This window comes from Pelodiscus sinensis, chromosome 16, assembly GCF_049634645.1.
Source record: "Pelodiscus sinensis isolate JC-2024 chromosome 16, ASM4963464v1, whole genome shotgun sequence".
NCBI classification, from domain to species: Eukaryota; Metazoa; Chordata; order Testudines; family Trionychidae; genus Pelodiscus; species Pelodiscus sinensis.
Window position 1 is genome coordinate 4,628,826 of NC_134726.1, and position 23,640 is coordinate 4,652,465.

At 51.7% G+C, this 23,640-nt stretch overlaps 2 protein-coding genes across 6 annotated transcripts; one reads left to right on the plus strand and one right to left on the minus strand.

Moving 5' to 3' along the window:
* Positions 1-509: 509 nt before the first annotated feature.
* On the plus strand, positions 510-8,990 carry LOC102453596 (cytoglobin-1-like). Of its 5 annotated transcripts, none has more exons than XM_025185371.2 (5): positions 510-557; positions 1,063-1,103; positions 4,556-4,672; positions 6,482-6,704; positions 8,724-8,990. In XM_025185371.2, exons 1-5 carry the CDS (start codon positions 516-518, stop codon positions 8,865-8,867), a joined length of 567 nt encoding a protein of 188 aa, XP_025041156.2. In that variant the 5' UTR covers positions 510-515; the 3' UTR covers positions 8,868-8,990. The 5 variants fall into 5 exon arrangements, with proteins under 5 accessions (XP_025041156.2, XP_006124665.2, XP_075755044.1 ...); XM_075898931.1 differs by lacking the exon at positions 510-557 and adding an exon at positions 611-719; XM_006124603.3 differs by lacking the exon at positions 1,063-1,103 and having other exon boundaries at positions 528-557.
* Positions 8,991-22,273: 13,283 nt separating this feature from the next.
* LOC102454060 (hemoglobin subunit alpha-A-like) lies at positions 22,274-23,281 on the minus strand. The gene is made up of 3 exons (XM_006124605.4): positions 23,122-23,281; positions 22,842-23,046; positions 22,274-22,476 (listed from the first exon to the last, which is right to left on the minus strand). The coding sequence occupies exons 1-3, from the start codon at positions 23,214-23,216 to the stop codon at positions 22,348-22,350; spliced, it is 429 nt and encodes a 142-aa protein (XP_006124667.2). The 5' UTR covers positions 23,217-23,281; the 3' UTR covers positions 22,274-22,347.
* Between the last annotated feature and the right edge of the window lie 359 nt (positions 23,282-23,640).

The following is a 23,640-nucleotide window of genomic DNA, read 5'->3' on the forward strand; positions in this document are numbered from 1 at the left end:
AGCTGGGCTCCTGGCCAGCAGCTGCCGCTCTCCAGCTCTCCAGGTTTAAAGGCAGTGACACCACCAGCAGCAGTGCAGAAGTAAGGGTATCAGGACAACAACCCCATCCCTTCAGTACCCTTGTGGCCCCCACACAGCACCTTTATGGGTCAGGAACCCTGCAATTGCAACAGTAAGAAATGTCAGATTTAAATAGCTGAAATCATGACATTTACAACTTTTAAAATCCTGTGTCCATGAATTTGATAAGTCCCTAACTATATGCACCACTCTGGCACCAGAAAGAAACTGACTGTCTCTGGCCCTGCTGCTCGTTTTTATATGGCCCTTCAAGGCCCTGATAGGTTGCTTTCCCTTTCGTCACCCTCTGCTGCTTGGAGGACTTGTCTACTGCTCCTTTCCTGGGATGAGTGTTTCAGAACAGTGAGGCCTCCAGCAAGGGGTCTCTGGGATTTAGTCCACCCCATCGCACCTTGTCCCATCCCTCCCCCCACAACTGTCACCCCCAGAATTCCATGCCAGGAGCTCCCAAGGCTGGGGAGCCCTGTCCGTTGGAGGTGTGGTGAGAGGCCCTGGAAACAGGGCAGAGTATGAGGGAGCAGCCTGCCCCGGCTCCAAGTCCTCAGTTCCCTTTTCTATGGGGCTGATGTTTAACATCATGGAGCTTCTTGGTTGGGAGGGTCGAGCTCAGCCCCAGTAGCTTCTCGAATGGCAGCCGGGTAGCTAGGCCGAGCAAGGGGTCTCCACTCCATAGAAGCAGCCCCCTACCCCAAGTCTGGATCTCAGCAGCCTCAGCAGCCCCCCAGTCAGTCAGTGTGGGCCCCACTCTCAGTGTGGGCCCCGGGGCTGTGTTGAAGTGACCAGAGCTGGGTGCCACACAGCCTCCCTGAGCCAGCAGGGCAGCCCCCTGCTCTTGCTGGCGTGTTCTGAGGTGAAGGGAGGGACGTGCAGATGATACCGCCCCCACCCCATGCTCCTAGGCACAAGGGTTTAAATCTCCACTCATTTGACCTGAGTGGCTTCCCAATAAGCTCACTAGTGGTCTCGCTTTTTGTGTTGCAGTTCCCTTTCAGCTGCACCGGCTACAGGACTCCAGCGCTGAGGTACCTGGCATGTGTATGCCCTAAAACGACACTGCGGCCAAATCCTACCCCCTCCTCTGCACCTGCAGAGGGCCTGCCCTATGTGGAGCCTCCCAGGCACCACTGCACAGCAGGGACTGGCGGTGGGCCAGACAGGGTCTATTGTCCCATCAGACATTGGTTGCCATGGAGAAGGGCCACACAAGGACTATTACTATCACAGGGCCTGCAGCTGTCACTGCAGCTGGGAGGGGAGGATTCCTTCTCCTCTGTCCCTCTGGTTCCCCACTGCCTAGCCCAGCTACTCAGGACTGGGAGGGAGATGTGTGAAGCAGAGGCATAGCTAGGGCAGGAAATGGGGTGGGCCTCAGCTTTCAGATGGGCAGGCTGGGGGGAAGGGAGGAAGGGATGGAGGGACCTGGAGGGGGAGTACAGAAGGGATCCGCTGCTCTGGGGAGGGGGGCGGGTCAGTCTGACCACATATCCCTCCTGCCTGTGCCGTGTGCTGCTGCTCTAGGTTCCTGTCCCAGCGGTAGCCCTGCCCAGACCTGCCCCTGCAAGGCACCCCCCCCTGCAGAGCTAGCACTGGGGCCAGAAACTGGGGCAGCAATGCACAGGATCACTGGATGGTCACCTGTTCTGTCCTTTCCCTCTGGGACACCCAGCACTGGCCACGGTCAGAAGAAATGATACTGGGCTACATGGACCTTTGGTCTGACCCAGTGTGGCTGTTCTGATGTTCTTACGTAGCCAGGCAGCTGGGCTGACAGACTCCGAGCTGGGGTTGGGAGTCCCAGCCTGTGGGTTTAGGGAGCTCTGGCCCCGATCTCAGTGGGCCTGGATGCTAAGTGGGTGAGCCATGGATCAGTGGCTCTGCCCCTGGGGTGAAGAGAGACAGGGAGCATTTGGCCCTGCAGGAGGATTTGAGGGGCTCAGAGCTCAGTGCATGCACAGACACAGTAAAACCGCAACTTTCTTGATAGAATTCCCTAGCCCGGGGACCAGAGGGAGTCTCAGAAGCCTGTTAATCCTCCCCATGTTAGAACACGTCTCCAAGCGCAAGTGGGCAGTTACATCCTGCGTGGGATTTGGGAGCTCAGCTGCTAGGTCTGCTCTCTCCTTCTATGCAGAGGGAATGATCTTCTGGGAAGCAGGCAGCGTCCCTTCCACCCCCTCCTGATGCAGCAGCACTTGGAAATGTTCCCCTGAGTTCTGATGCTTCCTCCTCCATTTTGGCTGATTTCCCATGATGCAATGGGGATTTAAGATTGGCCAGATGCTCGGTGTCACAGTGCGTTAAAGAGCAGTGCACAGACAGGACCAGCCTGACCTTGGGGGGTGTTTCCAAGACCCACCTGAGAACACTGGGAATGGTGTGAACTGGAGCTCACCACCTGCACTGTTCAAGCACATTACAGCACTGAGCCATAAAGAGGCCATTTTTTGATGGATCCTTTTGATTGGGCATCTGGTAACCAGGAAGGAGCCAGATGAGGTCACTCAGTTAGGGTGAACTGCAATGAATGGGACAGCCAATCCCCAAAGTTGATGGCTATTCCAATACTTAGATTTACCAAGCCAACACAAAACAACCTCAATGATACTTTTCTGGATACCAGACGCCAACCACACAGTCCCTTTAAAGCAACCCAGTCTTAGGCTTCCACCCAGACACCCAGGTCAAATAAAGTTCTACTAGTCCCAAAGGGTCAGACATATTACCTCGCGTGGCAATGACTATTTCAGATCTTATTCCAAATACATGTTTATAGCCAATTCTTATTAACTAAACTAACATTTATTAAAGAATAAAAAAGAGAGAATATTGGTAGAGGCATGAATACAGTTCTAATAGCAGATTCATAGTAGAGATGGAGAACTTTGTAGCTGCAAAAAAGTTCTTTATGAATTTAGTTCAGAAGCTAGACCAATGCTGAACCTCATAGTCAGGATAAACTTAAAAAACAATAAATAGTCTGGTAGCACTTTATGGACCAACAAAACATGTCGATGGTATAATGAGCTTTCGTGGGCATAGCCCAGTTCTTCAAAAGCTCATGATCCCATCTACATGTTTTGTTAAGTCTATAAAGTGCTCCTAGACCATTTGTTGTTTTTTAAGTTTATCCCGTACAGACTAACTCGGCTACCCCCAGAAGCCTCACATTCAGGGTGTACCATCTTATGATGGGAATCTCAAACCTTAGGGCTTAGTCTTTCCCTGCATGAAACCTTAAGCAGACCTAAGATAAAAAGGATCAGACCCAAGGGGTTTAATATAGATTTCAAGCAGCCTCTTGACCATTCAGTCCTGGATTAACAATAGGCTTTTGATGTAACCTGCTGTTCCCCAAAACATCATGGAAATTCACATAAAGTAATGTACCCATTAAACCATTTATCCCAAACTTTAAAGAGCCATATAGGCAATGCAATTATTTCACCCAAGATCCATTTAAATGTTAATATTCCCTTTGATCTCTGAATCAACAGCGATAGTAATAGACAGGAACTGTCTGTTTACATGGCTAACATCTAACAAGATATAAGTAAACACATACAATTAGTATCACTTCTAAAATCTAACAATACAGGGTTGCATTTCAAAGTTCTAGCCTAACTAGCCTTGAAGGACCCTAATTCCCATTTACATATGTTTCTGACTTGTCTCTGCTGGTTGACTCTGGGTCAGTTTAGTGTGAGGAATATTGATAGAAATGTAGCCGTGTTAGTCTGGTGTAGCTGAAACAAAAGACAGGACTATGTAGCACTTTAAAGACTAACAAGATGGTTTATTAGGTGATGAGCTTTCGTGGGCCAGACCCATTTCCTCAGATCAAATAGTGGAAGAAAATTGGCACAACCATATATACCAAAGGATACAATCAAAAAAATGAACACATATGTTGGTATATATGGTTGTGCTAATTTTCTTCCACTATTTGATCTGAGGAAGTGGGTCTGGCCCACGAAAGCTCATCACCTAATAAACCATCTTGTTAGTCTTTAAAGTGCTACATAGTCCTGTTTTGTGTGAGGAATATGTAACTCTTTCTGGCCACGTGTCCTACTTGGCATACAATTTGTTGCAATTAGATAACAGTGATATCAACAATGGGTTTTATGGTCAAATTATAATTGTTCAAAAACACAGTATTTGAGAGGTTATTATTATTATTGTATTTTATTGTACATCTCTGATACATTGTGCTGGAATGGCTCTTTTGGCTTTTCTTATACTTTTTTATTTGGTTCTCTGTCTGCACTTTCTGTATGGAGGTGAACCCCACATCTCTCTCTGACTCTCCGAAGTACACAATGAAAGTAAGCTCTGTATGTACTCCTGTCTACGGAGTGGTTTCATATGGACCATTTATGCCTGTTCTTGGTAATCTCATCTAAAATACTTGGCTTCCTTCAAAAGCTATGTCTGCAAATTGTAATCTAGCTTTGCTGCCTTGTCACCTCACCAGGGAGCATCATTCAGGCATCATGGCTTTGTTAACTGATGCTGATAAGAAGAGTATCCACCACATCTGGTCAAAGTTATTTGAGAATCCAGAAGAGAATGGCAAAATAATTGTCATCAGGTAAGTCATGACATTCAAGGGCTTCCTGCTTATCTGGGTTTAAAGTTCCTGCTGTCATTTTAATTCAAACCTTAGTGTAAAATCTACAATATATGTGAGAGAGTTGTCTGTCTGTCTGTTTGTTCAAGAACTCCTCCTAAATCATAGGTTCCCAAACTGGGAGGCGTACCCGGGGGGGCATGAAGAAATTCCAGGGGAGTGCAAGGCGAGTTTTGCTGCCCTGTTCAGTTCCTTTCTTTTTTTTTTTGCTCAAGTTTTGCTGCTATTGTGGGGGGGAGGGGGAGGCATGAGGGTTTTTCAAAAATCAAAAAGGGGGGCATGATGCCAAAAAGTTTGGGAACCACTGTCCTAAATGGTAAGAGCTTCTCGGGGCTTTTTGAGCTCAATGGGAGAGCAGTAAAGGCGGAAGTGCTGGCTAAAGCCATCAGAGCAGACAGCTGCAGGAGGCCTCCAAGAGGCCAAAAATGTTGAATTTCCAGCAACGCTGCATCTACATTAGTGTCACTTTGTCCAGGCAAAGTCAGGAATAGCGTTACTCCTGGTGAAAAGCAGGCATACAGGAATTGACTTCAGCTACCCCTAAGGGCAGTGCAACAGGTTTGGTAGTATGGATATATCATTTAGAAAATTGACCATAGACAGCTAAATTTGGTGTAAAGTCCTAGTTTAGACCAGGTCCTTGTGACCAAACAAGGCCAGCAAGGCCTGGTAGAAATTGGAGTAGGGTGAATACATGACCCTGCGTGCTCCTTCCCCTACATGTATCATCTTTAAATGGGAGAGAACATATTGCTGAACAGTCACATATAGCAAGAGAGGTTTTCTTGACATGTATTTCACTGGCTCCTTTTTCCGGATTTAGGTCTGACTCTTCTCACAGTCTTTTTCTTATACTATTATCTTGTATACCCTTAACAATTTGATCTCTCGTCATCGACTCAGATTGATTTTGGAAATGACACGTCTAATTTTGTATCTTTAGATCTTCTGAAAATTATTAAAAAATCTTTCTCCATTTGATTTCTTGAATGACACTGAAATCTTTCAAAATGTTTCATTTCTTGTTTTGTAAACAATATGTCTCATTTTTTCCAAGACAAACTCATACACAGCTTTTTCCTCTAACATTAAGCTCAAATGAATTAGATAATGAAATCGCTTCAGTTCCTAAATATTAAAGAGATGACAAATTTGTGTCTTATAAGTAGATCCCCATGCCTTCAAAAAGAAATAAATTCTTGTTTAAACCTTTTCAGCATTTTGTATCATTTTTAGAAAAGTAGGAACTCTTAATTGATCCATCTTATTTCATTCAAACTTGTTTTTCACTGCTGAGTAACTATTACGTCAGGAATAGTGATAGAAATGTAGCCGTGTTAGTCTGGGGTAGTTGAAGCAAAATGCAGGACAATGTAGCACTTTAAAGACTAACAAGATGGTTTATTAGATGATGAGCTTTCGTGGGCCAGACCCATTAAGTCAGGTTTTGTTTTGAACTTTTTCTAGTTCTTTTTATCACTTCCTCCGATCTTGGCCCCATATGGTGTTTTATATGCAAGTAATCCACTCATCTTAATGATAATAATTCATTGCTAGTAATTTAACAGTGGTCTTTATTAGCTATCTAGTTAATATGTAGACAGAGCATCTTAACTCAGGTCAATTTGTCAGTCCAACCTAAAGCCTTCCTCCTACCATCATCTCGCAGTCTGGAGATTCTATTCGCTCTCTTAAAGCCACTGTAAAAGCACAGCAGTCTTGCTTTTCTAATTTGTGATTTTCAGTCCCTCTTCCTTCTTCCCAATACAGACTCTTCAAAGATTATCCTGAGACAAAAGCATACTTCAAGAGCATCCCGACTGAAGGCAACCTGCAGGAGGACCCGCAGATACGTTACCATGGGCGGAGAGTCATGGTTGCTCTCAACCAGGTGATTGAAAACCTCGACAACTGGAAACAGGCCTGCAGGATTCTGGAGCGTGTAGCAGAGAAGCACAAGAATACGCACCACGTCCCAGCAGCGAATTTCCAGGTATGGATGTATGCAGCGATCAAGAGCACATACTTCATTTAGAGATTACAGCTATTTGTTCAGTCACAGAGGGGAAAGGTCAATATCCCAGAGACCTAGCTATTCATACTCACAGGCTGTGTCTAGACTGGCATGATTTACCGGAAATGCTTTTAATGGAAAAGTTTTCCATTAAAAGCATTTTTGGAACAGAGCGTCTAGATTGGCACAGACGCTTTTCCGCAAAAGCGCTTTTTGCGGAAAAGCGTCCGGGCCAATCTAGACACGCTTTTCCACAAAAAAGCTCCGATCGCCATTTTCGCGATTGGGGCTTTTTTGAGGGAAACAAATCTCAGCTGTCTACACTGGCACTTTTGCACAAAAGAACTTTTGCCCGAACAGGAGCAACATAGTATTTCCGCAAGAACATTGACAATCTTACATGAGATTGTCAGTGCTTTTGTGGAAATTCAAGCGGCCAGTGTAGACAGCTGGCAAGTTTTTCCGGAAAAGCGGCTGATTTTCCAGAAAAACTGGCCAGTCTAGACACAGCCACACATTGTGACACGCTTGTCAGAAAGCAAGAGGTTAGTATAGGCATGGACCATAAGCATTAGAGTTAGTAAAGCACCCATGCCGTGCAAGTGCAATTGGTTGTGTGATCAAATGTGTGGAAAACGAGATCGCAGTTTATTGCAATAGCCCCTAGAGGCCTCAACCAAGATCAGAGCCTTATTGTGCTGTGTTGTGTACAGGACAGTCTTCACCACAAAGAGCTGACAGTCCACACACACACACGGTAGAAAAAGAAGGGACAATCCCTGTGTTACAGATAGGGTACTGAGATGAGTAAGTGACTTTCCCCAAATAACACCAGGAATCTGTGGCAGAGTTGGGAACTGACTCAGATCTCCGAATCTGCAGCCAGATCCATACCCACATCATCCCTCCTCTCATTACCAAGTCTTTACAAAGTATTTGATTTAATTTCTCCTGAAAAAAATGCCAGAAAAAAATGCACTTAAATGGGTTTACAAGCAGACACTGACGCTTGGCTTGACCCCTGACTCCAGAAGCCTAAACGAGAGGGAACAATCATTGAGACGATGCAGCTTTGGGGGAGACGCCTTGTGAGTCCTGCAGGGATCAGCCCTAGATAACATCCATGAGGATGCTGAGTGGGGAGCAAACAGCCCATCAGGACAGTTACAGGCATAAGATGCAAAAATATGGGCAGGACATAATGAGGTTCCACCTCCACTAGTGGTTTTTCAGATGTTTTCATAGAATGGCCAATGTCCCAGTAGAGAGAACATCTCATGTATGCCTCCACTCCTGTTCCTGGCTGTGGCTACCTCCCCACTCCTGTGTAATTGCATGGCACACACCTGAGTATCTCACAGGGAGCTGTTGAGGGCTAGTAAAGCGGCAGGGAGTGTAGTATCTTCAAGTATCCTCGCTTCTAATACCCTACTCATGGCAACCCTAACCCTAGGGCAGGGAACCTTGCCCAGAGGAACCCCAAGCCTACCCGCAGGTGCCCTACCCATAATAACCCTAATCCTAGGGTGGGTAACCCTACCCATAGGAACCCCAACCTTTGCTCCGAGCACTCTACTCATAGGAACTCTAATCCTAGCTCCAGGTACCCTACCCATAAGAAACCTAACCCAAGGGCAGGGAGCACTAACCATAGGAAGCCTAACCCTCGCTCCAAGTGCCCTACCCATAGGAACCCGCTTTCTAAGGCAGGGAGCCCAGGACAATCCTCAGCATCTGAGATAACGTCTGCGCACTCGTATAAAAGCCACACAAATGCAATGCTGTGACCCAAGCAGGTAGGTAAGAGGAGGCTGCTCTAGAGGCGGAGACACCTCGGGCACCCCATTTGGGGTCCTACTCCAAAGGGATGTCAGATGATTCTGCCACTCATTCCAGGGTAACCACGCTGCTGAGAGCTGGTTCCTTTCTAGCTGAAGAATTGACCAACTTTAAGCTTAATATGGTTAGGGCCTCACTCGCTCTCTGTTCCTTCGCCAGAGCATGTTTCAGGTGATCCTGAGTGTTTGCAAAGAGCTCATGGGAAATGAATTCAGCAGCGAGGTGTCCAGCGCTTGGGAGAAGCTCTTCCGTCTGCTCTTTGAACAAATAAATACATCTTATGCAAACGCTTCCAAGTCCTGAAGAGTCATGCATGGCTCTGGAAGCAAGGAGACTGGTCTCTTGGTACTGCCCATGTGGTTACACAGATACATTCTATATGGAAATAGTGCTCAGTGTAATGGAATAAAGGAGGACTCGGCAACATTTCCTGGATCAGTGTTTGATTTCAGCACACAGGGACTGCTAGACGGCTGCAGACTGTGACAGACCGGGCCGTGTCTGGGCACAGCTGCGGGCATCCGCTCAGGGCGAATTGCTCGAATCCGGGGCTACTTACAGCCCCCGACTGGTGACCTCTCCACACAGGCCACAAACCAGTCTCACAGAGCGCTTCAGCAGCCTGCCTGAAGCCTCCCGAGCAAAACCCCTCCGACACCCCAGCAATATCCGTGCCCCAGATGGCCCCGGGCCTATACACAGGTGGGGGGTCCTAGCACCCAATCCCACCTACCCCGAACAAGTTCTGTCCGGTTCCAAGAAACCAGCCACAGATCCCTGGTCAATTTACCCTCTGGACCTTACCCACAAATCACGCTGGGCCAATCCTTTAGAATCTACATCTAAAGGTTTATTATTACAAGAAAGAAAAGCCTGAGAGTAAGGTTATTAAAGTACAGTACATTACATGCACCGAATCTCCCAGTCCTCGATGCAGGCTCTAGCAGAGATGTTGCAGCTGCTGGTTTAAAAGTTCTTATTGCACATCCTACGATCAGGATGGGTTCACAGGTCTTCCGGGCTCTTCAATCCCTGCAGTGCTGCTTCTGGGATGAAGTGCTGAGCTGAGAACCAAATGGCATCGACCACATGGCCTCTTTATACTCCTTCCTGGCCTCTTCTTGTATGCAGCAAGTCACCTGGTCAGAGGCCAATCTCTATGTTTCCTGCTGGCTGCCCTCAGGTGACACATCCCATTCTTTGGGTGTGTCCATAGCCTATTGAGAGTCATTGTTCCACAGGGCTTTGCTACTCAGCCTGTCCATAGCCATGCTTAACCACATTCACAGAAATATTCAGCTTCCACACAGATTACAGATTCCTACCTACACACATAGACATTAAACACTCACATAAATAGCGTACATAAGATCAACAAACAACAATCTCCCATTCAACACCCCACATGGCTCCCCCCACACCAATTTCTGGGGCCAACATCCCCACCTAGGGGTGCAGCAGCGATCTGGCTGCTTCCCTCCAATTCAGCAACGTGACACAGACCCAGAGCCATTGACTCAGGCCCATGTCTCTGACAGCAGAAGAAAGGGCATAAGAGCCCTGACGTAGGCAGATGTGGGATAAGCTGCCCTTCGCTTTCATAGATTCCAAGACCAGAAGCAAGTGATGTGATTGTGTCACTTATTACTGGGGCTCCTAGAAGCTTTGTAACTGGCCAGCTTTGTAATGTGGAGATACTCCATTGCCTGGTTATTACCAGTATGTGAGCTGGAATTTTGCTGCCGGGAAGTTTGACGTTCATATAATTTCCTTCTTGTTGGACCCACCTCGCCTAGTTCAAAGCACAGCTGGCAGCAAAGCCCCACAAGTCTGGAGTTCCAGACCTGGGCAGGATCCAGATCCAATTATTAGGGGTGCTCCCTCTTTCTATAATGGGCTGCAACCAAGCCATGTGTCAGAGAGCACTGACCTCCTGGGGGTCAGACCCAGCTCCGTGCCGCAGGCCCGTCCCTAGCTTTGGCGGGTTGGTCTGGAACCTGGAGCCAGCTTGGCACTGTGTCTAGACTGGCCAGTTTTTCCAGAAAATCAGCCACTTTTCCAGAAAAACTTGCCAGCTGTCTACACTGGCCGCTTGAATTTCCGCAAAAGCACTGACGATCTCATGTAAGACTGTCAGTGTTCTTGCGGAAATACTATGCTGCTCCCGTTCGGGCAAAAGTCCCTTTTGCGCAAAGCTTTTGTGCAAAAGGGCCAGTGTAGACAGCTCAGATTTGTTTCCCTCAAAAAAGCCCTGATCGCGAAAATGGCGATCGGGGCTTTTTTACAGAAAAGCGTGTCTAGATTGGCACGGACGCTTTTCCGCAAAAAGTGCTTTTGTGGAAAAGCGTCCGTGCCAATCTAGATGCTCTGTTCCGAAAATGCTTTTAACGGAAAACTTTTCCGTTAAAAGCATTTCCGGAAAATCATGCCAGTCTAGACATAGCCTTGGTGGTAGAGGAATGTGTAGAAAGCAGGCTGACAGTGCCATCTGGAGGCAGCAGAGGGGAATGGTCACAGCCGTACTGGCTTTAAAAACAAGTAGTCCTGTGGCACCTTAGAGACTAACAGAAATATATACTGACTTTGTCACTCCTGCCAGGGTCACAGCCCACTGAAGGGTTCGGCCCTGCCTCCAGGCTCTGCATGCACCCAGCTCTCTTCTTGGGCAGGCTGTGTGGATAAAGCTGGGGTATGGCCCAACAACAGATAAGATGTTAATACATAAAAGAATAACACCTGCTCTTCTACAGAGCTCTTCTCTGCAACTCTCAAATCTTGTGTTACACAAGAAGTCAGTATTATCCCTATTTTACAGATGGGGAAACTGAGGTCCGGGGTGATGAAGGGACTTTCCAAGCTCACCTGGCAGTCCAGAGGCAAAACTGGGAGTAGCACCCAGGTCCCCTGAGTCCAAGGCAGTACAATGCTTTATCCAGTAGGACACACTGTCTCTCCTGAAATTTTCACTGACGGTTACAGGAGTTCAGTGTGCTGTGAGGATTCATAACACCTTATTGCTGGCAGCCTCCATTGTAATAACCACCATCAAAGTTTTCTAAAGCACGTTTTAAAGACATAGGAAAAGAAAGAAAAATGACAAAAGCATTTGAAATGTGAAGTATGCAGTAAGGCTTGTTCCTTTGCCTTTACCTGTAGGCTGTGTCTAAACTGGCCAGTTTTTCCGGAAAATCAGTCGCTTTTCCGGAAAAACTTGCCAGCTGTCTACACTGGCCCCTTGAATTTCCGCAAAAGCACTGACTTCCTACTGTAAGAAATCAGTGCTTTTTGCGGAAATACTATGCTGCTCCCGTTCAGGCAAAAGTCCCTTTTGCACAAAACTTTTGCGCAAAATGGCCAGTGTAGACAGCTGAGATTTGTTTTCCACAAAAAAGCCCCTATCGCGAAAATGGCAGTCAGGGCTTTTTTGCACAAAAGCACGTCTAGATTGGCCACGGACGCTTTTCCGCAAAAAGTGCTTTTGCGGAAAAGCGTCCATGTCAATCTAGACGCTCTTTTCCGAAAATGCTTTTAATGGAAAACTTTTCCATTAAAAGCATTCTGGAAAATCATGCCAGTCTAGACGTAACCATAGAGAGTTTTTGTAGAGGCAATCTCTGATGGTATTAACTGTCCTTATCCTTTTGGGAAGGAGAGAGAAGCAATTAGCTGAGGTAGACTGTAGCTGGAGCTGCTGTGGGTGGTGGTGTGCTTGGAATCCATTCTGTTTTCTTTGAACAAAACAAGACATTCACACACACACGGAGCAAAAAAGAACAGCAAAGATTCTGGCACCAACTTTCACTTGCAATCTCACACGGGACAAACACAGCCCATGGTCTGGTCAGTCTCTCCACGGGTATGTCTAGACTACATGGCTCCGTCGACAAAGCTATGTAAACTAGTTTACCCGACACAGTCAATGAAGTAAATAATCCCTGCTTCATTAAAATAAAAACGGCCGCCGCGTTGCACCAACAATCAGCTGATCCGGCACAGCGCCACAGTCTAGACGTGGATCGGTTGACAAGGGAAGCCTTTGTCAACACCTCCCTTATGCCTCGTGAAACGAGGTTTACAGGAGCGGTCAACAAAGGAAGTCTTTGTCGACCGATCTGCATCTAGACTGCAGCGCTGTGCCGGATCAGCTGATTGTCGGCACAGCGGGGATTATTTAAATCCCTGCTTCATTAACTATGTCAGGTAAACTAGTTTACATGGCTCCGTCGACAGAGCCATTTAGTCTAGACATACCCCAGGGCCTGGCAAACTGTTACCTGTAGGGGGCTGTTTAAGGCATTGAGGGTAGGTAGCTGGCTCTCTGCTCAAAGGCACGCATCAAGGACTTGCAATTGGTGGATGTAATTTAATTCCTTTAACAATTTTCTTTCTTTCTTTCTTTCTTTCTTTCTTTCTTTCTTTCTTTCTTTCTTTCTTTCTTTCTTTCTTTCTTTCTTTCTTTCTTTCTTTCTTTCTTTCTTAACTCTGTAGTGTAAGAAATCTTAGATTGTAGATTCTAAAGGATTGGGGAAGATCTGAGATATACATTGACCTGGGAATGTGGCTGGTCCTTTGAGATCGGAAGAACCTGTTTGGATTTGGTGAGACTGGTTTTCATATCCTCTCATCTGTATAAGGAGTGGTACTGGTGGGGCACAGGGGAACTGGAGTGTGTAAGGCAGGGTTTCCCAACCTATGGTTCGGGTCCGAAATATGGGTCGCCATTCCATTTCAAAAGAGTGGCCAAGTGTCTCCCGGGTGGCTCTGCCCTCCCTCCTCCCCCCATTTTTGAATTGCCTTGGGTCACCAAGTCTTCCTGAATTATCCAAATGGGCCCCCATCTGGGAAAGGTTGGGAACCGCTGGGCTAAGGGGATTGCTTGCATGACTTCTTGCTAGCCAGCGTGGGGAACAGAAGTGCTCTTGGTGACTGGTTTGGTGCGCCTGGTAGTGGCCGACCCCCTAGTCTTGGACAGTAAGTAGCCTTGGGTATGTCCACACTACCCCGCTAGTTTGAACTAGCGGGGTAATGTAGGCATACCGCACTTGCAAATGAAGCCCGGGATTTGAATTTCCCGGGCTTCATTTGCATAAGCGGGGAGCCGCCATTTTTAAAACCCCGCTGGTTCGAACCCCGTGCAGCGCGGCTACACGGGGCTCGAACTAGGTAGTTCGAACTAGGCTTCCTATTCTGAACTACCGGTACACCTCGTGGAACGGGGTTCGAACCAGCGGGGTTGTAAAAATGGCGGCTCCCCGCTTATGCAAATGAAGCCCGGGAAATTCAAATCCCGGCCTTCATTTGCAAGTGCGGTATGCATACATTACCCCGCTAGTTCGAACTAGCGGGGTAGTGTAGACATACCCCCTGTCTCTAAGCACTTCACCCTGATTTGACCCTCTCAGCGGAGCCCTAGAAACCCCCTATACGACAAGGCCCCACTCTGTTCACAGTTTCTTTTGCATGTTTGGTCCAAAGGAGCTAAACAAGCATGTGCCGTAGGGGGCTGGCTGGGCTCAGCCTCCTCCTGCGGTCTCTCTTTGCAACGATGCCAGCAGCACGCTGCACTCGCCCAGTATGCAGGGCCTGGTCACGTCCAGCAGAAGCTGCTGAGCCAGTGTCTTTGCCCAGAGAGCTGCCTCTCTCCTTGCTGATGGGAGAGCAGGGTGTGTAAATGGGCAAGCAAGCGGCTCACCCAGTCTGTTGCACACGCTGGGACATGGGCTTCCACAGACAACGGGAGCTCCTTGGTAATCTGTCTGCAGCAGAGACCTGGAGAGAGACTGCTCAGGGGCCCTGAACGTCCCTTTCCCCCTAATCCCCTGTGTTGATCTTGCCCCTCACAAATCTGACCTGAGTGCAGGAGAAGTGGGGTGATGCCCTGCGTCGTCAGGGTCCGTTTGAAATCCCTGCTGCAGCTCCCAGCCTGGCCTGGCTTGGCCCTCACTCCTCCTTAGCTCATGTGGCTGTCAGCTGAGCTGCAGGGGTGGCCGGGGGAGGAGTACACGGGTGCCTTTCAAAGCACCCATCCCCTCACCCAGCTGTGCCACAGGCAGCCCAGGGCACAGCTGGGTAGAGTCCTGCACGGATATAAAATGTGTATCCACATCCGCATCTGTATCCGCAAAAACGAGCCCCGGAGACCAACAGTGACATCCACGGACAGAGATACCCGTGGACATAGAGTGGCTATCTGCGGATGTATAGGCCTCTACAGCTGGGACCTCATTGTGGACAATCAACAATAGTACAGCCCAGCAAATGGACACATCGTAGTAATGCAGCAACCTTACCTGCCCCCTGTATATACACAGTGCCCCTTGCAAACACAGGCCCTCGACGTCCCACACATGCACTGCTCCTGTGCGCACACACCCCTTCTCCATAGACGTGCACTCCCACAGCCTCGGGGGTGCCAGGAGGCACGGGGCAAGCAAGTATGTCGGAGGTGGCTCGTTCTTGCTGTACTCTGCCTGAGTGCCACCTCTCCTGAGCTCAAGGCCCCCTTTTCCTTATAAAGCAGCGCTCTGCAGGCTCAATGTGCGGGATGGTGAGAAGCAGGACCCTAAGGGAATTGAGGGGTGTCTCTCGCCCTGGCATTGGAGCAGCAGGAGCTTGTCTGCCCCCCCTTGGAAATCCGTTTGTTGGACTGATCTGTGCTGTGTGCTGGGCCAGGGGGCTGCTCTGTGGAACCAAGCCAGATTTTCACATTTGCTGGTCTCTGGGGTCTTGGCAGATACCCCGGAGCCTCTGCAACCAGTGTGTCCTGTGCAAGTGCCAGCCCTGAGCTGTCCCTGCTGCCATGGCTTGCAATGGGGGATTTGTCCCCCCCTGGGAGCAGGAGGCAGCCCAGCTGCCTGCTAAGCACTGGGGGAATCTTTGCAGAGTCATGGTTAGGAGAACATGCACAATCTTACCCCGGCCACACCACCGTCTCTCGAAATCGCTTCTCAGGCTCCATCCTGCTGAACACTCCCGGGCAGTGCTGAGCACCCTCTGTTTCCATTTACTCTGGTGGGCGCTCAGCCCCGGGCAGGATCAAGTCCCTGGAGACTATCGGTTGCGAAGGGCAACGAGCTCTTGCCGCTCCTCTATCGGCCCTTGCAGCGGGCGAGGCGCTGCACGCCCAGAAGGCCGGGCACGCCCCGGCTGGCAGCACTGATAACAGGGCTTGGGCCGCGCTGAGTGTTTGCTCCTCTTTACTGCTCCAGGCCTCACAGAGCCTCTGAACACCAGCCTCTGTCCAGCCCAGCAAAGTTCCATATTGTGACCCAAGAGCACAGGGCCCTGGAGAACAAGCATTCGGATGGAAATGCTCTGCCAGTGCCTCTTCTCTAGCCCTGGGCAGGATTTCCACTTAGCTCCTGCACAACAAGGCCCTCACCAGCCCATCTGTGACCCTTTCCTTTGTCTGTCATTCCCCGCCTGGTTTTCAGGGTCACATTCAGGGGGGCAGGCGTGGGGGCTGGATGTTACAGGAGAAGGGGCTGGACTGTCATCAGAGGATGGAAGCACTGAAATTCACACAGCATAGGCACTGAAAGCTGACATGGTAGCTTCATACACAGCACCTAAGCCTTACGGGGGGGGGGGCGGGGAATAAATAGCCCGTGGGCCAGATGTGCTTCATCAGGGTTAGCCCCAGGTGGGCTGTCAGATGCTTTATTTACCACTCCCAGCTCCCATTGGCCACAGTTTGTTCTTCCTGGCCAATGAGAAAGTGGTAAAGATCATAGAATCATAGAATACTAGGACTGGAAGGGACCTCGAGAGGTCATTGAGTCCAGTCCCCTGCCCTCATGGCAGGACCAAATACTGTCTAGACCATCCCTGATAGACATTTATCTAACCTGCTCTTAAATATCTCCAGTGATGGGAATTCCACAACCTCCCTGGGCAATTTATTCCAGTGTTTGACCACCCTGACAGTTAGGAACTTTTTCCTAATGTCCAACCTAAACTGCCCTTGCTGCAGTTTAAGCCCATTGCTTCTTGTTCTATCCTCAGAGGCCAACATGAACAAGTTTTCTCCCTCCTCCTTATGACACCCTTTTAGATACCTGAAAACAGCTCTCATGTCCCCCCTCAATCATGTCCTACGTTTAAGGCCAAGGCCTAGGTTAGTCCTTTTGAGAGAAGTACTAAATGGAATCCCGGAGGGGGACTTGCAAAAGGAAATAAAGTTGGGTTTGTAACTTTGTTTTGTACTTTTTGGATACACACACATAGCTGAAGACAGTCTCCCCTACCCGGAGCAGCATTTGTTTGTTACGTTTTTCAAAAAGCAGGTTAGGGTAGGGGAGAATAAATCTGGTCTTCCTCTCCTTGGGGGAGAACTCCCTGACTGTTTTCACCAGTCCTGGTCTCTCAGCAGGAGGAGGGAGGATGTTCAATATTGCCTAAAAGCCTCAGAGAGGGAGCCGTACTAGTCTGCAACTGTACAAAACCCACTAGTCGCGACTTGCAAGGTTTCCCACAGCTCCCATTGGCCGGGAACGGCAAACCACAGCCATTGGGAGCAGGGAGTGGCCGTACCTGCAGGCGCTCAGGTAAACAAAGCATCTGGCAGCCCATCGGGGTTAACCCTGGCAAACCACGTGACCTAATGCTGAGCCCTGATGACCTAAGCAAAGTGCAAGGACGGTTTGCCCATGGCTCCTCCTGACTCAGAGAATATCAGAACTGCACTTAAAACCAGAGTCACTAAAAGTGAGAGCTTCCCTACAGCAACTGCCTGGAGAGGTTTTCTTTAGCAGAGAAATCAGAAGAGGACATAGCTGCTCTCAGCACATTGGGGATGTTTCCCCATTCAGCCTTTTATAAAACTTCTTTACAAAACCCAGAAAGCCTGGCCATCAGGACACTGCTGGGCCCCTGCCTGGGAAACTTACCCCATCCGCAGTGGAAGAGCATACAGGCTCAGCTGAAGATAAGGGAGAAGGAGCTGGGCTACCTTAAGTGCACTTTTCAAAGTTTCTCTCTCTCAAATATTCCCTCTCTTAAGCAGCTGGCAACCCTCTCATTTCAGAGTCTCACCTGGAAGTACTGTGGTCACTTTTCAGGCAAGGAGACTTCGTTTTTAGCAATATAATCCGGCACCTTTTCTGATTACTGTGCAAAACCGGCCCATTGTTAGGGCTTCACTTATTTTACAGATCAACCTCTTAGGATGGTGGGGAGCTAAGGGAACAACTACCCCAGGGCTCAAGGATTTTAAAGGGCCCGGGGCGCCTGGCTACCGCTGACACTACCTCAGCAGCAGCAGCTAGAACTCTGGGCCCTTTAAATTCCCGCTGGACCTCCAGCAGCATGTGCCCTGCAGCCCCAGGGGCACTGATGAGCTGCTTGGGAAAGTCTAACCCCTGACCCCCCCCTTTCTGCCAGAGGTCCCATCCATTCCAGAGGGCTCAGATCCTGCTCCCTCCAGGGCCCAATGAAGTCTCTTGTTGGCCCTAGTCTCTAGGCAAAGCCATGCACAGCCCCCGCTTTGCTGTTTGCACTCTGTAGGAGTTGATACCATTCATTATTTCTCTGACTATTATCACTTCTGAGCTTGGCTGCTGCCAAGCTTTCATCCACGGGCAGGACCTGGCAATTAGAAGCTCAGGAAAAAGAAGAAAAAGCAGCTGATTATGCAGCATTTTCCCCCCATGGTCCAGAAGCACAGGGAGCGGAAAAGTTTTACTCCCCTGTTAGAGACAGGGAAACATGGTAACAAAGGACATTTTCTGCAGGACATTTGCCTCTCCTGTTGGGGGCAGTGGGAGTTGCTGATTTCCTGTTGCTGGAAAGCAAGGCCAAGGGAGGTTAACATGTCACTTGCCCTGGTCACACAGGAAGGCCCATGCAGTCAAAGATCCCTGCAGCACATGAATACTTGGATAGAAAACGATCTGGCCAAGACTCATATACCCCATACTCTGCTGGCTTCAGGTTTCTTACCCAGCTTCCCATTCTGTGCCCCAGGCCATGCTCTGTGCTTGCTACATTGAAGCTTGCAAGGTGCCGCTCTTTATGAGTTCCTTGCTCACTTAGGGTATGTCTACACTACAAAGTTAATTCGAACTAACGGACGTTAGTTCGAATTAACTTTGATAGGCGCTACACCAGCGCTCCGCTAGTTCGAACTTAATTCGAACTAGCGGAGCGCTTAGTTCGAACTAGGTAATCCTCATTTTACGAGGATTAAGCCTAGTTCGAATTTACTAGTTCGAATTAAGGGGTGTGTAGCCCCTTAATTCGAACTAGTGGGAGGCTAGCCCTCCCCAGCTTTCCCTGGTGGCCACTCTGGCCAACACCAGGGAAACTCGTATGCCCCCCTCCCAGCCCCAAGCCCCTTAAAGAGGCACGGGCTGGCTACGATGCCCGTGCCAGGTGCAAGCCTGCCAGCACCCAGCCAGCAGACCCTGCACCTGGCACGGCTCGAGCCAGCCACCCGCTGCCACCCAGCCCTCCTCCTCTTCCCAGGACCAGGCTGGTGGCTCCCGGGAGCTTGCCCAGGACTGCAAGAGGCGGGCACCCGCCTGGTCCAGTGCAGACATCGTGGCCCTCATCCACGACCTCCGCACTAGGCACAGGAAAGCGGCCTTCTAGGGCAGGAGAGCTGCCAGCCTGGCCACCCAGGAGCAGGTTTGCATGAAAATCAAGGTGGTCCACTGAGACCCCCGACCCTGAGCCCTGAGCTTAGAATGGCCGTACTGGGTCAGACCAAAGGTCCATCTAGCCCAGTAACCTGTCTGCCGACAGCAGCCAACCCTAGGGACCCTGGAGGGGAAGGACCAAAGACAGTGACCAAGCCATTTGTCTCGTGCCATCCATCTCCAGCCTTCCACAAACTTCGGGCAGGGACACCACTCCTACCCCCTGGCTAATACCACTCCATGGACCCAACCTCCATGACTTGATCTAACTTCTCTTTAAACTCTGTTCTAGTTCTAGCCTCCACATCCTCCTGCAGCAAGGAGTTCCACAGGTTGACTCTTTGCTTTGTGAAGAACAACTTTCTGTTACTAGTTTGAAGCCTGCTACCCATTCCTTTCCTTTGGTGTCCCCTAGTCCTTCTATTATGGGAACTCATGAAGAACTTTTCTGTATGCACCCTCTCCACCCCACTCATGCTTTTATAGACCTCTATCATATCCCCCCTCCATCTCCTTCTTTCTAAGCTGAAAAGTCCCAGACTCTTTAGCCTCTCTTCATATGGGACCCGTTCCAAACCCCTCATCATTGTAGTTGCCCTCCCCTCTCCCACCATCTCTCTTCCCCTCTCCCACCTCCTTTTCCCAGTCTCCCCCAGTTTTGTTCAATAAAGAGAGATTCTATTTTTGAACACAATTGTCCTTTATTTTGTACATCAGGAAGGGGGGCTAGGGAGGGGTAAGTGGAAGGAGGTGAGGGAGGAATGGGGTACGAGCCCCTGATGGGGAGGACTGGGCTGGCTCTGCGGGCTTCTGGGGGTGGAACCTCTCCTGCAGCCCCCCAATTACCCCCTCTCCCCAGATGGCAGCCTGCGGCAAGTGCAGCCGGTCTGATGGTCGAGTGCTGTGATGTACCCAGTGTGGGCACTCCGGGCAATCCAAGCCAGGACTGCTTTGCAAGCGGGGCACCCCTGAGAACTGTCTGTCCGGGGTGGAGGTCGGGTCCCTTTAAGCACAGCCCTCGGCTAACCTGAGCCAGCAGCTCCACGCTCTAAGTCCTCATCTGATGCCCTGCCGGCACTGCTTCCGGCCATCCTTAACCCCGGTTCAGGGTCCACTCTGTGTGGACATGCTAGTTCGAATTAGCAAAACGCTAATTTGAACTAGTTTTTTAGTCTGGATGCGTTAGATCGAATTAGCTTAGTTCGAATTAACTAATTTGAACTAAATTAGTTCAAATTAGCACTGTAGTGTAGACATACCCTTACTGATGCAGTGTTCACAGTGTCTGGAGCCGTCGCAAGGTGCTTACATATTCTGCAGGCCCTCCCTAACTCTTATAAGTTCGGGGGTCCATCAGTGCATAAATACTGGAGAGTGGCCTTGTTCTTTATGGCACTGCTGGGGGCGTCCCCTTCTGGGAAGTACCTGAACTGCTTTCATTACCCCCCTTACATGTTGGCACTAGTCCAGACACCCCAGGGATGCAGGAGTGACCAGCTGATGCCTGGGACCTGCCCATTGCTCTCGTGCCCACCAGCTACCTGGGAGAAAGATCCCAAGCAGAAGCCTCCAGCTCACTTCAGAATGGATGTGAAATGGTGCCTCTCAGTAAAGTAATCTGCCCAACCTGCATAGCACAGCTGGTTCCTGCTCCTGCAGGGGCCGGGCCCTGGGCTTAGACCGAAGAGGATTCATTACCCCCTCCTGCATGCCAGACAGACCCTGGGGCAAGGTGCCTTCTGAGATCTTTGGGGCCAGGCTGGCAGAAAGCAGCGTCCCTTCACCTGTGAGCATAGGCTTCCACCTGCCAGACCTGGGGAGAGTTTGCACCCGGGCTCTGGGTGTCATGTGGTGGCCTCACCCATTGGGGGTGAGGGAACTTGGCAAAAGCTTTTGCTTTTTGGGTGGGGTTTAAACGCTGCTCCTCCCGGTGTCCTGGTGCCTCTGCCCCTGGGCTGGGAGGCTTGGGCTGGTTTACATGAGCTGTGTTTGACGCCTGCCTCCTGCTTGTCCTGCCTCCTGCTGCTCCCCCTCCCCTTGTACAGTGGCCTGTTTGCCCGGCCTCACCACTCGTGGGGTCCCTGAATGCCTGCCAGCCCACTCCCAGCTGGGTTCATCCCCTGCCAGCCTGCTGCTAGATGAGGTCCCATCCCCCTGCCAGCTGGCCCTGGGCAAGATTGCAGGGTGCAGACCAGAGAACCCGGTACTTTGCCAGAAGGGACAGAGCACAGGCCCCCTGATAGCTGTTCCCAGGCCCCCTCCCAGAAGTGCTGCTCTAGGGGTGTTGCAGCCCCCCAGGCTTGGGGGGTTTCCATGTACACACGGGTCCCAGCTTGGTGCAGGGCTCTCAGCACCCCCTTTGCACAAATTCTTGCAGTGCCCTTGCCCCTGGCTGCAGGCAGCCTGCCCAGTTCCCCTGATACCAGCCCCAGAGTGCCAGGTACCGGATGGCATTAACAATCCCCAGGGAGGGCCCACACTCCTGGCCGCTTCCCGCCACGGGACTAGGTGGTATGGCCAGACCCAGCTGCTGCCGCCCCCTGTCTCCCGGGTATGGCCGGACCCAGCCGCTGCCGCCCCCTGGGTATGGCCGGACCCAGCCGCTGCCGCCCCCTGGGTATGGCCGGACCCAGCCCGCTGCCGCCCCCTGTCCCATGGGTATGGCCAGACCCAGCCGCTACCGCCCCCTGGGTATGGCCAGACCCAGCCGCTGCCGCCCCCTGTCCTATGGGTATGGCCAGACCCAGCCGCTGCCGCCCCCTGGGTATGGCCGGACCCAGCCGCTACCGCCCCCTGGGTATGGCCGGACTCAGCCGCTGCCGCCCCCTGTCCCATGGGTATGGCCGGACCCAGCCGCTGCCGCCCCCTGGGTATGGCCGGACCCAGCCGCTGCCGCCCCCTGGGTATGGCCGGACCCAGCCGCTGCCGCCCCGTCCCATGGGTATGGCCAGACCCAGCCGCTACCGCCCCCTGGGTATGGCCGGACCCAGTCGCTGCCGCCCCCTGTCCCGCGGGTATGGCCGGACCCAGCCGCTGCCGCCCCCTGGGCCCAAGGAGAGAGCAGACACCGCACACGTGGAGCGCCAGGCAGCGCGTTTATTTCAGATCATTGAGCTGCTTGGCTGCGCCTCGGCCCGTGGCCACGCCTAACGGTACTTGGAGGTCAGCACGGCGGACACGGCACACATGAACTTGTCCAGGGAGACGTGCACCTCGGGGGTGAACAGGCTGGGGTGGTGGAGCGCCACCACCACCAGGAAGCAGTGGCTCAGCAGCTGGAAGGCAAAGCAGGCGGGTGAGGAGAGCCGGAGGGGACGCCCAGGCCACCCGGCACCGTCCTTCCGGGGGATGCCTCCCGTCCCGGGCCATCGAGGGGTCGCCCTGGTACCCAGTGGGGCGAGGGGGGAAGCGGGCTCAGATCCGGGTGAGGGGGCAGCGGGCTGGGAGAAGGGGAGACATTAGCGGGCTCTGACCCTGAAGGGGGAACAGCAGCGGGCTCAGAGGGGTCAAGACTAGCGGGCTTGGGGGGCACCAGCCAGCCTGGGAGCAGAGACTAGCGGGCTCAGAGGGGGAACCCGAGATCTGGGGGGGGGACGGACCCGAGGGCTCGGGGCGGGCAGTATTTCTCCCGGCCGCTCACTTTGAAGTTGACTGGATCCACACGCAGGTTCTTGGCGTGCAGGTCGCTCAGGCGGCTCAGAGCCGAGGGCAAGTCATCGACGTGGGCGACCGCGTCCCCAAGGGCGCTCAGCACCTTCTTGCCTTGGGTCCGGACCTGGGAGGAGCCGTGGTGCAGGTCGAAGTGGGCGAAGTAGGTCTTGGTGGAGGGGTATGTGGCGAACATCCTGCAAAGCAGAAGCGGGGTGAGTAGCGGGGCGTGGGGGCGCAGGGCGCGCCAGGGGCAGGGGCAGCGGCCTTACCTCTCCAGGGTCTCGGCGCCATAATCCTCCAGGTGGCCGCTCACCTTGGTCCAAACGGCCTTCACATTGGTCTTGTCGCACGCGGTCAGCACCATGGTTCCGGCTGCGCTGCGTCGATCCCGCCAGGGTGCCCGCCCCCAGCCCCCGGCGCCCTTATATCCCGTCCCCGCGGCCCGCCCCGCCTCGCCCATTGGCTGGCACCGCGCCCTGCGCCGCGGAGAGGGGCCCCCGGGCCCTGCGCACGACCGAGGGCGCCCGGCCAGAGCAGGGTTCAGGGGCCGGCTCACGCCCCTCTGGCCCCGGGAGCCGAGCGCTTCCGCGGGGGGCAGCGGAGATCGCCTGGCCGGCTGCTCGCTGGGCTGAGCCGAGAGCTGTCCAGAGTGCTGGGCTCCTCCGCTTTGGCTGGAGCCTACGGGGCAATCGGGGGCGCCCATGGCGCGGGGGGCTGTGCCCACAGAGCGGCGAGTTGCCCGCCGGACAACACGTCTCCGCCCGGGAGGGTCTCATCCGTGAACCCTT